General features: G+C 37.4%; 1 protein-coding gene across 4 annotated transcripts in view; it reads left to right on the top strand.

Moving 5' to 3' along the window:
* The window catches only part of LOC149772739 (tubulin-specific chaperone D-like), a 99,439-nt gene that overhangs the window by 71,486 nt on the left and 15,537 nt on the right, over window positions 1-12,416 (top strand). For all 4 annotated transcript variants that reach the window (XM_089947374.1, XM_089947376.1, XM_089947375.1 and 1 more), the window contains 3 exons: window positions 2,523-2,624; window positions 8,045-8,098; window positions 11,727-11,865. In XM_089947374.1, coding sequence (XP_089803500.1) covers window positions 2,523-2,624; window positions 8,045-8,098; window positions 11,727-11,865 — 295 coding nt within the window. The remainder of the gene's footprint in view (window positions 1-2,522; window positions 2,625-8,044; window positions 8,099-11,726; window positions 11,866-12,416) is intronic.

Consider the following 12,416-nt stretch of genomic DNA (forward strand, 5'->3'; position numbering starts at 1 on the left):
CCTCACAAGCGGCCGCATTTTATTTTGATATGTATCCAGAACCAGTATTTTATTAATAACGTGTGTTAAGTAATCCGATTTTGTTTCCCGATGTCAGGTTTTCATTACTGAAAGAAGTGTTGACTAAAGTACATGTACCACTAAGGTTAATATTATATCATATACGCCTCATGAGAAGCCACATTTATTCCATAAAGCCGAGAAAGACTCAAATTTTACTCCATACAAAAGGGTAAGTACATGTAATCCGATTAGCCTTACTGCTGTGTTATCATAAGATGTCCGGTTTAGTCACTTCGATAATTGTTAACATTACAATTATTGAACAGTAGTAACAGCTGAGAAGTGGCAGCATCGATGTACAATACACAAGTCAGCAGGAAAATGGTTTGATAGTATTTATAGCTTCCCTTAGTAAGATGTTCGCTTTGATAATTAGTGGCTAATACTACTGACACACTTAGTGTAAAGAAATGTATAAAAACAATAGGGTACCAAACTGCGACTAACGAATGACGTGACAGGATCACTTCCTTTAAAAACACACGGCAATTTGTTTAGATGCATAAAAAATTGTTTTATCAGTATTGTAGTTGGCAACATGAATGAATAACTTACTGCAAAATGATCAACATATCATTGAGGAAAAGAAAAAGTATCAGTTTAGAAGAGAAAATGAAAGTAATTCAACTAACCGAAAGGTTTGGGGTGGGAGGCGAGGATCCTTGCAGAAAACTAATGTCGGAAAGACTCAGATAAACAATATCGTGAAAGATAAGGAAACAATTCTGCAGAAGTGGGAAGGTGAAATGGACGGAGAAAGGAAGATTGTTTGAGCCAGGAGATGTTTGTATCCTGATTTGAATGACAAGAGAAAGCAACAATTTTGTCAGTTGAATTGGGATATGACGACTTTACCGCAAGTAACAGATGGTTGCACAGATTTCAAGTGCGACTCAATATTAAGTGTTCTGTCCTTAGTGGAGAATCAGCTGATGTTAATAATGAAGTTGTCGAAGATTGGAACAAAAGACTAAACGATATATGCACGGGATATGACAGCAAGGATATTTTTAATTGTGACGAGACTGGTTTGTTTTTTAGACTGTTACCAACAGAGTGACAGATGATGTGATCTGTAACATAATTATAAAGACAGTTTTAAAACTATATCAATGGTTATTCATAACATTCTTTTGAAAATAATGAAACATTTTGTTTTTCATGTATTTCACAACATGCATGTGATATTTTAATGAAAATATTGAATGTTTTAAAATTAAATGTACTTGTGACTTTCTTCATATGTATTACTATTCACATTTGTCATCCCCTCTAGAAACACCACCCTCATTATAAGGCCACTTCCCTTCTGCAGTAGGGGTGGCCTTATAAGAGGGGGACTACTGTGTGTTGAAATAATAAAAAAAAGGGTTAATATGTTGGAATGAATGGAAAGTTGTTAATATGTTGAAATAAAGGGAGACAGGTTAATATGTTGAAATGAATGGAAAGTTGTTAATATGTTGAAATGAAGGGAGAGGGGTTAATATGTTGAAATGAAGGTAGAGGATGTTAATATGTTGAAATAATGGGAGAGGGGTTAATCTGTTGAAATGAAGAGAGAGGGGTTTATATGTTGAAATGAAATGATAGGGGTTAATATTTTGAAATGAAGGTAGAGGATGTTAATATATTGAAATAAAGGTAGAGGGGTTAATATGTTGAAATGAATGGAAAGTTGTTAATATGTTGAAATGAAGGTAGAGGATGTTAATATGTTGAAAGAAAGGAAGAGGGGTTAATATGTTGAAATGAATGGATAGTTCTTAATATGTTGAAATAAAGGGTAGGGGTTAATATATTGAAATGAAGGGAGAGGAGTTAATTTGTTGAAATGAAGGGTTAGGGATTAATATGTTGAATAGAAATGATTTATTATGTTGAAATGAAGGGAAAAGGGTTAATATGTTGAAATGAAGGGACATGGCAGTGTATCCCCTAGGGGTGCAAGACTAGGGGTCAAAATTCCCCTTGCAGACAAATAAAAACAAATTCAGAAGGTCAGAAATCATGAAGAAACTACATATAGATACTGGGTCCCCAAGTGGATGAGTGGTCTAAAGCGCTCTCTGTTACGGTTCACTGCCATCTCACCTCTGTCTGCATGGGTTCGAGTCTAGGATTCGGCCAATGTGGTTATGTGAGAAAGCTTGCCAGTAACTTCTTGTGGGTCGGTGGTTCTTCCCAGGGTTTTCCCTGGTTCTTCCTCCACCATTAATACTGGCCACCATGCATAGTCTGTCATGTGCTGAAAATGGCGTTAAACCCCACAACAACAGCATATAGATACTGTGCCTGTATTTGACTAATACTCTCATAATTACATATCATTTCTCTGAGTTGGATAAATTGTAAGCAGTTAATAATCATAACATGTTACTTTGGGGAAAAAATTATGTCCACATTTTGTCATCATGATGGCAGTGCTGTAATATTTAAGGAAATTTTAATATTTCCAGATCAGAACGTGTGTTCACATTGTTAGTACAACAATCCTGTGAGAAGATTGACAGGACAAGAGCACATGCTGGAGCCGTGTTTGCTAAACTACTGCATCACAGGTAGTGCATGGTTAACAGAAAATGTAGATCTTGAACAAGTTAGATTAAGTTATCCTGCAATGAATGAGCATTAAGGATATTGTAATGTGTGGAGTTTCATATTATGAGAGTTGTTGGTGACCAGAAACATCTACCAGTAAAGTGGCAGCTGTAGCAACAATTAAAAAGAAAAAGAAAGAAATCAAGACTCTTGCAGACTTAAAATTGTGATATCACAAGTTATACAGCTGCTATTAAGTTACATGACAAAGCATTTCATTCTTTGAGAACGGTAACAAAATGTGAATAATTTTTTGTGTAACCTTGAGCATCAGTTTTAGCTGTCTATTATGTCCTCCATTAGAAGATTGTAATTGTCACTATATATTTTGAAATATGAGCATTTATTTACTGGAAAATTGCATGTTAATTATTTGATGCCGTCTAGACAGGTTTATTATTCTTGCATGTTTGCTATGACTGTAGTGATTGAACTTGAAACAAGCATATTCCCATATCTTGAACAATTCAAAACAATCTATTCCCTATGCGTTTCTTCTTTAGATATGTTACCCAATGATAATACCTTAGGAGAATTACTACGTCGCAAATCCGGCCCTCCCAGCGACTACTTTTAGCTACAGGGAGCTAAGTTAACTGTCAACCCATGTGGAAGTTGGGCATAGTGATCTCCCCTGATGTATAAAACTTGGCAGCAAAGTCTAAGAAAGTGTCTGTTACTACTTCCACTTGTGCCAGGAAGCATGCTGTCATGAAAGACCTCAGAAAAGCAAGAATCTGCATGGAAGGAATACCATTACAAATTGGAGAAGCTTTTCACTTCTAAGGAAAGTATATTCCATCTATATAGGTTAGAACTATGGGCAAAGTGCATAAACATACAGCTCTGGATGAAGACGTTACCAGTCTGCATGCTGACCTTTCCTCAGTGTGAAAGTTTCTGGTGGACAAGGGAGATAAATCAACTGTTCAGCCATGCAGAGCCATATATTGACATGCTCAGAAACTGCTCCAGCTCACAAGTCACCACCACAGGACTCCGCATTTTTGGCAACTCCCTCTACCTTGCCTCCTGGGTTAGACTTGATTCCTATTGCTGATCAGTGAGGAACAGCTAACAAACAGTCTAATTCCTCTCACCTCAGACATACAGACAGGTTACATGAATCAAACATCCCATAACCCATCCAAAACTGAAGATCCTAATGCTATCATGTTGACACAGATGGCCTATTTCAGTTGTGACCAGCCTATGCAATATACTAAGTATCACAAAGGGCCAAAATATCAATATTATGGGATCAATCATGGCTTCCATTACGTCGAACTCAACTTTTGCAGACATGTGCAGGGACCAGTCTAACCCTCATACCACCTCGACACACTCATTTGGAACGATGCCATGAATAGTTCCTCACACTTCAGCAGATGTTGCTTCGCAATTTCTTTACACTCTGCCATGAGAACAACAATTGCCTCAAAGTCATGGTTTCTAATTCAGGATATTTTATGGGTTTAGTGAGCGACAGACATTGTCAGTTTTCACCTCACCTCATGCAACCAAGATGATGTTGCTTGTTCTTCAGTGCTGTCATCTATTCTGCACTATTCAGTGGATTTTATTCAGAGTCTCCATTGAGGATGTTTTTCACTTTGAACTCCTGGAGTATTGTCCTTTTCCTCTCCATCAACAACCTGGACCAGAGCTCCAGCATCTGTCAATCTTATGACAGAATGGAAGAGTCCGACTTAAGTTACTTTCACAGTCTGGTAGAGTTACAGACATTCTGACCTGCCTTCATCATCAGTTCATTAGCAGTTCTACCTTTCATTTGGAAACCCCAGCATTTGAGTGATATTGCTGTTTTGGGGATGACAAAGCAACACTCCATGTGGACAATATGGCTTTTGATGACACTAGCAGTTAGTGTGTAATATCATTGCCATGGCTTTGATAATGGTCTTTCGTCTCCATGGCTATCATCCAACAGATGGAACATAGCTTAACTTCTCCCACTCTGAATACCTCAAGGCGTGCATGGGAGTCAGTCTCAGAAATGGCCTGAGTACTGAATAGAGGCACTCAACACACTTTGGCCAATGTTGTAACCTCATCTACAATTAAAAATTGGCAAACTTGACTCGGTGCTCTCTGCCTGCACTTCCCTGAAGTACCACAATAAAGCCAAGCTAAGAGCACTGCCTTTATCTTCTAACCTTCTGTTTAACGGTAAGGTTGAAGAAGCCTGCAAACAAGCCACCTTGGAGATCAAATTTCCCTCCTTCCCACAACCACAGTGCCGATACAGGGATGGTACAGGAAATCAACAAAAAAGGGCCACTCATAGGACACACACCTCTGAAAACCATCATTTCAAAGCTCCACCAAGCGAATGCCACAGTTCTTGATTACAAAAGCGGATATAGCACTGAGAGGGTACTGTCATTCGTTCCAGACTTTTCTTTGTCTCAAAGGCAAATGGCCCTCTGCCTCTAGTCATCAACCTAAGTGCCCTCAATTCATTCATGCCCTTCGGTTCTCAGTAGGAGCACCATAGCGAATTTGAATGCCATCCATGAGGGAGACTTCATTGTGGATTTAAATGATGCATACCTTCATGTCCCTATTCACAAAGCTTCCAGGATGTCCCTGTGATTCACCTACAACATTGTATACCAATTCAGGGCACTACCATTGGGGCTCAACATTAGCCCTGGGTCTTCACTCGTCTTAAAAATTGAATAATGGCACAGGTCTGGACCATTTCTATTGTGGCAACATCAAGTTACCTGGACAACATTCTGCAGCAACATAAGCGGGTTAGATCTAACAAGACATGATAATCTTTGTTACCAATCTGGATTTCTCACCTAGTACCATCTCAACAATTTGTTCACCTAGGCATGGAGTTCAATATACATCATAGTTCATCTCCCACAGGATTTGGCATTGAAATCTGAACCGTGGTAGCACCTTTACTTACAAAAAATTCTATCTGCATGGGAATTTCTTTGCCTACTATGCAGCAGTGGACATCATGGTCCTAGGTTGCCTTCTTATCTGCCCACTGCAATGATTCTTCTGCCTGAATGGAGTCCTAGAGTTTGCCCATTGAACCATCCTCTCACTATCAGCACACAACTGAGGAACCATCTGTGGAATTGGGGAAACCTGATTTTTGTCATGGTGGGTGTACATCTACCAGTACAACCACCCAAGATTAGTCTGTATCGATGCAAGTACAGAAGGTTGGGGAGCCCACTGAGTACCATCCTTTCAGGAAACCAGTGGTGCATGCTTTTCTTAGGAGTGACATCTGTATATCAATAAATTCTGTTGATGATGGCCATTGTGAAAGTCTTTCACTGGTGGCAGGAATATCTGCATGGCAAGGGAGTTCTCACTCTGTCCATAACAGTAGTCCTGGAACTGCACATCTGGGTCATATGAAAATGGCCTTAAGAAATAAACAATTTTCACAACCATTAGTGGAGAGAATTGGTTTAGCAAGAAGGCCCTCCACTCTGAAAGCATACAAATGCAAATGACATTTTCGCACCAGTGGTGCACAAACAAATACATCATACCTCTCCAGGCATCTATACTGCAAATAGCTAACATCTTTTGGCTCTTTGTATAGAGAAAGTTTGCAGTGAGTATGATGAAATATTACCTCTCCATGATCGATGACACCTTTCATCATCATGGAAGAGTGGATATCAGATGAAACAAGGACTTTTCTGACCTACTCTCCAACTTTGAGTATACACAGCCAAAACTTTTGCCTTATGTCTAATGTGGAACCTATCTTGGGTATTAACTGCTAAGCAAGACATAATTGAACTCTTTCAGGGGCATCTCTGGCTCACCTTTCCTACAATACCTGTTTCCTCATGGCATTAGCGACAGCTTTCAGAATTAGCGAAATACATGCCTTATCAGCAGACTGGAATTACATGCTGTTCTGATATGATGGGTCAGTCTTATGACGGCATCCTTTTTCATCACCATGAACCACCTTCCTTGCATGGGTAACCAGACTTTCATCATGAAACTTCTGTCTCATCTGGACACATCAGCTGAGGTCCACCTACAAGACCCAGTTCCAGGCTTTGAGGTGGTACCTTAATAGAACAGAGCCATTGCATTGAGGGAGATCACACCTCTTTCTACCTCTCAGGACGGGGCCCTAAGTGGCTGAGTGGTCTAAAGTGTTCTTCGTTACGGATCACTGCCATCTCACCTCTGTCTGCATGGGTTCGAGTCTCGGATTCAGCCAATGTAAGTATGTGAGAAAGCTTGCCAGTAGCTTCTCGTAGGTTGGTGGTTGTTTCTGGGGTTTTCCCGGGTTCTTCTTCCACCATTAATACTGGCTGCCATGTATAGCCTATCGTGTGCTGAAAAATGGCATTAAACCCTACAGCAACAACAACTACCTCTCAAGACAGGACAGGAGGATATGTCAGCACAGACTTTCTCATCCTGTATTAAGTGAGTTATTTGTTCAGCATATAGGGAATAACTCCAGCTCAAATGAACTTAGTATGCATTTCAGATCACTAGGTTAGAGCAGTAACCACCGTCCTAGGATTCAACCAGCACTGTTCTCGGACATCATTCAGGCTGTGGGATGATGGAGATTGGAGTCCACATTCTCTAGCTTTTGTCTTTGAGATCTGTCATGCCAGAGGGCCCATTATGATCTGGTAGGACCTATATATGTAGCTCAACAGGTCATCTTCCAGATCAATCAGCAACTTCTTAAGACACAGCTTTACGACTTCTGCTGGATTTGCAGGGGAAAGTGTTTTTCTTATTTGAAGTCATTCCCTGATAGATTAAGTCCCCTCCAGTCGGGTTACCTAGAAGCTGTTTCAATATCTTAGGAGACCGGAGATGATATCTATGGGGTAATGAAATGTACTTCCCTTCACCTCTTACCTATTATATTAGGGTATTATGAGTGGGTAATGTATTTAAAGAAGAAACCAATTTTTCCTACTAAAATATAATTCTTCGAGAATACAGCCTCCCAGTTTCCCCACTGTTACTTTCATAGAGACATGCCTTCTGATTCAGTAGTAACTGACACTTTATTAGACTTTGCCGCCAAGTTTTATGCCTATGGGGAGATAACTCTGCCTGACCACCACATAGGTCAGCAGACAACTTTTAGCTCCCTTTAGCTTAAAGTAGTATCTGGGAGTCCTGGATTGTGAGGTTCTTCTAAGGTATTATGATTGGGTACATTTTTTTGATGAAACATTTTTTACTAGGAAATTTTTTTCCAAGCATTTTGAGAAATTGTAACATATCTTTTTTACTGTTAGACAAATGTAACATAATGAAAACTTTAAATATGTCACAGGGAAGTTAAAGCTTTAATATTGAAGCTTGAATATTGATTTTTACTTTGTAGGCCTTTAGTTCCCCATGTTCCAAACAGAGAAGAGCTGGAGAAAATATTTCCAGAGTAAGCAGCAATATTTTTTCTCTTTGATTTATCTTCTTTGCTTCTGCAGATCCTGAAATGGGTAATTTTACCAAAATCTGTAATTTAATTTGCATTTCAATCGTATTTGAAATTCATTTCATTTTGTATTCCATTTGCATTCCATTCAACGTTGTGTTTGAGTTATCATCTCATCATTTTTCATTCACATGCTTATGTTTTATGTTTGATTTTATGTTAATAACTTTCCGAGTTTTCTTTCATTTTTCTTTTATTTGAAACAGAATGGGAAAGGGTATGTCAGAGTGGGGTTTTCCATTTAAAATGGAGAAAACTATTGTTTTCGTATCTTGTCTTAATAAAAGTGTGCTTTAATAAAATAGCAAATGCAAAATACAGCAAATAATTTACAATAAATAATAACAAAAGCAATTATAATGAACGCAAAAATACAGAGTAATTGTGTCAGCAGATGTTATTTATTGTTTCATTTTGCTCTAGTGAAAATTGTTCAGATACAACTGGTTGTAGTAATGTCATTACATGATGACATTATCACAGCAATACAGTGGTCCCCCTCTTATACAGCCACCCCTTCTGCACTGGGAAGGTGGCCTTATAAGACAGGTGGCCTTTCCAGAGGGGGACTTTATTTTTGAGATGTGTTTGTTTATGTGTATATAGTAGGAAAGCTACATATAACTTAAAGCATTTAATATCTTCATTTAAAAGTAGCATAAATTGTTAAAATGTTCTTCTTTTCTTAAAAACAGTTATTTCAAGTAACATAAATTAATAGTTCTTATTCTTTGGCGTGAAATATGAGTCAGATATTGTTGGCATGCGAATTACAAAACCACTGAAAAACGTTATTTAAATCTTGGTACATATCTTGTTTCATATTTAAAATTATTCTCTTTCCATTTTCCCACTGCTAGGAATATTCTCCTGATCTTTTACAAGCTTGTTTTTTTGAGTCTTCCCAACATAAAATCTTTCGGCAAGTGAACTCTCCCCATTGTCATTGAGTCAAACAACTGTTAACTTTTTCTTCTAAAGTATTATTTCTTTTTCTATGTGATGACATGTTAAAGTTTTCTAATTATTTATTCCTATGTTGCTAATTATACAGTACTGCAATTTTATTTTGCAGAACTGCAATTTTATTTTGCAGACAAAACTTTTGTACACAAAAACCTTGTTATAGGATGAAGTGATACATGTACTGTCACGATTTTTTGGTCTTTGTCTGGTACCCTGTTTTGTTCAAAGTTGATTGTTTCTGTGTGTATGTGTTAATCCACAAAATCTATTTTTAGCCTATCTGACCATGCTATGATCTTGACAATTATATCGGTTGTAATTGTCAGTATAAAAATAATTAAAAAAATGCGCTGTGTGAAGCCCAAAGCTCTATCAAAACATCGCTGACTCCATTTCTATCTGACCATGTTTGACAATTACATCCAGAATCGTCAATTAAAGAAACAGAAATCTGCTGTGTGAAGCCCAAAGCTCTATCAAAACACTGCTGACCCCATTTCCTGCAAACGTGGGCGTTAATGATATAATAATAACCTTAGTGGTACATGTGCCTTAAGCAACACTTTTGTCAGTAATGAAAACCTGACATCCGGAAACTGACATTAGGAAAGATAAATGGATTACTTACCTTGCTGTAATTAAATATTGGTTCTGGACATATGTTAATAATAAAATGCAGCTGCTTTTGATGGGTAAATTTTACATTTGTGCACTAATATGTTGGCTGTTGGTCATGTTAGAGGGGTGGCCTTTCTTGAGGGGTATTTTTTAACACAAACTTGTAGGTATCAAGGGATTCTGTCTGTAAAGAGTGGGTGGCCACTGGTCAGGGGCGCCATTCATGAGGAGGACCACTGTATCACTGTTTTAGAATGAGTGAGCTTTATTGTAAAAAATCTGATCGTGGATTATCATGCAAATGTGCTTTCAAACTTGGAGATTCTAGTGGTGGCCTAAAAGTAGGCAACTTTAAAATCCATTCATTATTTGCATTTGCGTTTCATTCTAATTTTAGTTTTCCTTTATTATTCTGTGTTTTGCATTTGCTCAGTCCATTTTTAAACTCATCAGGCCATAAGGCCAAGTGAATTTTAGTATGGTCCTTTATTTGCCATGCATCACAAGTTCTGGATTGTCTGTCTTATGTGTTTATCATTCCTATTTACAAGTTATTTTCAAACATTGCTCAACAAAATTAACAAGAAATTGTAAAGAAAAGCATACTGGAATACAACTATTTTAAATCTGTTCAAATAATGCGAAGCGGCCATCAAACATGGCCACCATTACTAAAAATAGATAAATCTTTGACTTCTCAAAACAGCTCAACAGGGTGAGACCAAGTTTGACAGAAAGCATCTTGGCATGAACGTGTTTTACATTTGTTTGACAGAAGCATATTGGCTTGAACATTTTTCAAATTTGATCAAATGAGAATGATCCACCCTCAGATATGGCCACTGTTACTTAAAATAGAAAATCTTTATAACAACTTTTTTTATAGAAAAAGAACAAAAAGCTCTTCACAGCTTTTTTTTTATGTAAATACACTTCACAGCTCTATTTTATATAAATACACTTCACATCTATTTTATATACATACACTTCACAGCTCTGTTTTATATAAATGCACTTTACAGCTCTATTTTATATAAGTACACTTCACAGCTCTATTTTATATAAATACACTTCACACAGCTCTATTTTATATAAATACACTTCACAGCTCTATTTTATATAAATACACTTCACAGCTCTATTTTCTATATTAAATACACTTCACACAGCTCTGTTTTATATAAACTCACTTCACACAGCTCTATGTTTAAAGAAATACACTTCACACCTCTATTTTGTATAAGTACACATCTTTTTGTGGGAGCCACAGTAGCTCAGTTGGTTAGATATCAGACTAATAATCCAAGAGTTGAGGGTTCGATAGCAACCCAGGACAACTGGGTTGATTGTCTCAGAATGTCATTGGGAAAGGTACTTACCAGTAGCTACCATTTTGTCAGCATTATATAGTCAATGATGGGTAACAAATGCCATTAAAACCAACAAATTTTTAAAAAATGATTTCACTGAAAGCTAATTATATTCATTCACTTGAAACTTGTAGAAGTTCTCATTCAGTTATATACATTATCTTAAAATACCTTCGATGGGGAGGCAATCCCATGCTGGGAAAGTAGGTAACTTATGCAGTACACAAATAGAGACTGTTTCCAACCATTTCTAATTGTAAACACAATACTTAATGGCTGGAGTGGAGTCTCGTATCCAGTGAGATTTTCAAATTAGGTGTGAGGAATTCAAATTCAACCACAACACTTGGCCAGTGAAGTTAACAAAGCTTGCTCTGACAGTTTGTTTTTAACTTCAAGAGCAAATAAATACTTAATACTTATCCTAAGGTTCCAAACCAATGGGTCAAAGGTCAGCATTAAGCACTCTGGGCATCTTTATTTCCATTCGCCTTGAGACCTTTTTTTCCCTTCTAGTTCCCTGGCCAATTATGTACTACAAATAATCATTTTCTTCAAGGTGTTGACATTGTATCCATGAGATTAGATAATGTTGCAGTTTTTCTTTCCTCCCACAGGAATGGAATAGACAGTATCAATTGGGCTGCTCCAGGAGACACATTTGGGAAGTTCACACAACTTTTGGAGTTCCCCACATATGCATATAGTGTCCTTCTTGGTCTCACCGTCAGTGTCGGAGGACTTACAGAGTCTCTAGTGAGTCTGCTGTTTGATCAAATAGTAATTAGTATTGTTATCATTTTTTCGGAAGAATTCAAATGTAGAAATAAAGTAGTTTTTTAAAGGAGTAGAACCTGATGCTTTGATTCCAGAGATGTGAGAATCTGATTGTCAGTGATTACAATTACCCAGCAAAGTTTTATAATTGTCACTGTTTTATTTACCTTACTGAAGGTCAGTAGTACTTCCTATTTATTTCAGTCCTCTGTATTTTTTATAAGTTATCTAAAGCAAGACATCCTCTTTTCCATGCAATAAAATAATTTATGCATTTTTGCTACATTTATCTTATTTTATAAGGTTCGCTTCATGGTCATTTCAGTATGATGCTGGACTGAATTCACTTCTGAATGCCATTTGCTTCTATAATTAAAGGTTTGGACAACAGTGGGTAGGAGTATAATTGTGGGGTGCAGCATTTCAAGACTGGTATTAATCAACTAGTTGTATTGTTTTGTGGGCATTCAAACTATGCATGTGATATGTACTCACACTGGTGAGAGAAAGATGAGCAACAATCACAACCA

Source organism: Sinohyriopsis cumingii, unplaced genomic scaffold (genome assembly GCF_028554795.1).
Source record: "Sinohyriopsis cumingii isolate HCF-2022 unplaced genomic scaffold, ASM2855479v2 utg001180l, whole genome shotgun sequence".
Taxonomy (NCBI): Eukaryota; Metazoa; Mollusca; class Bivalvia; order Unionida; family Unionidae; genus Sinohyriopsis; species Sinohyriopsis cumingii.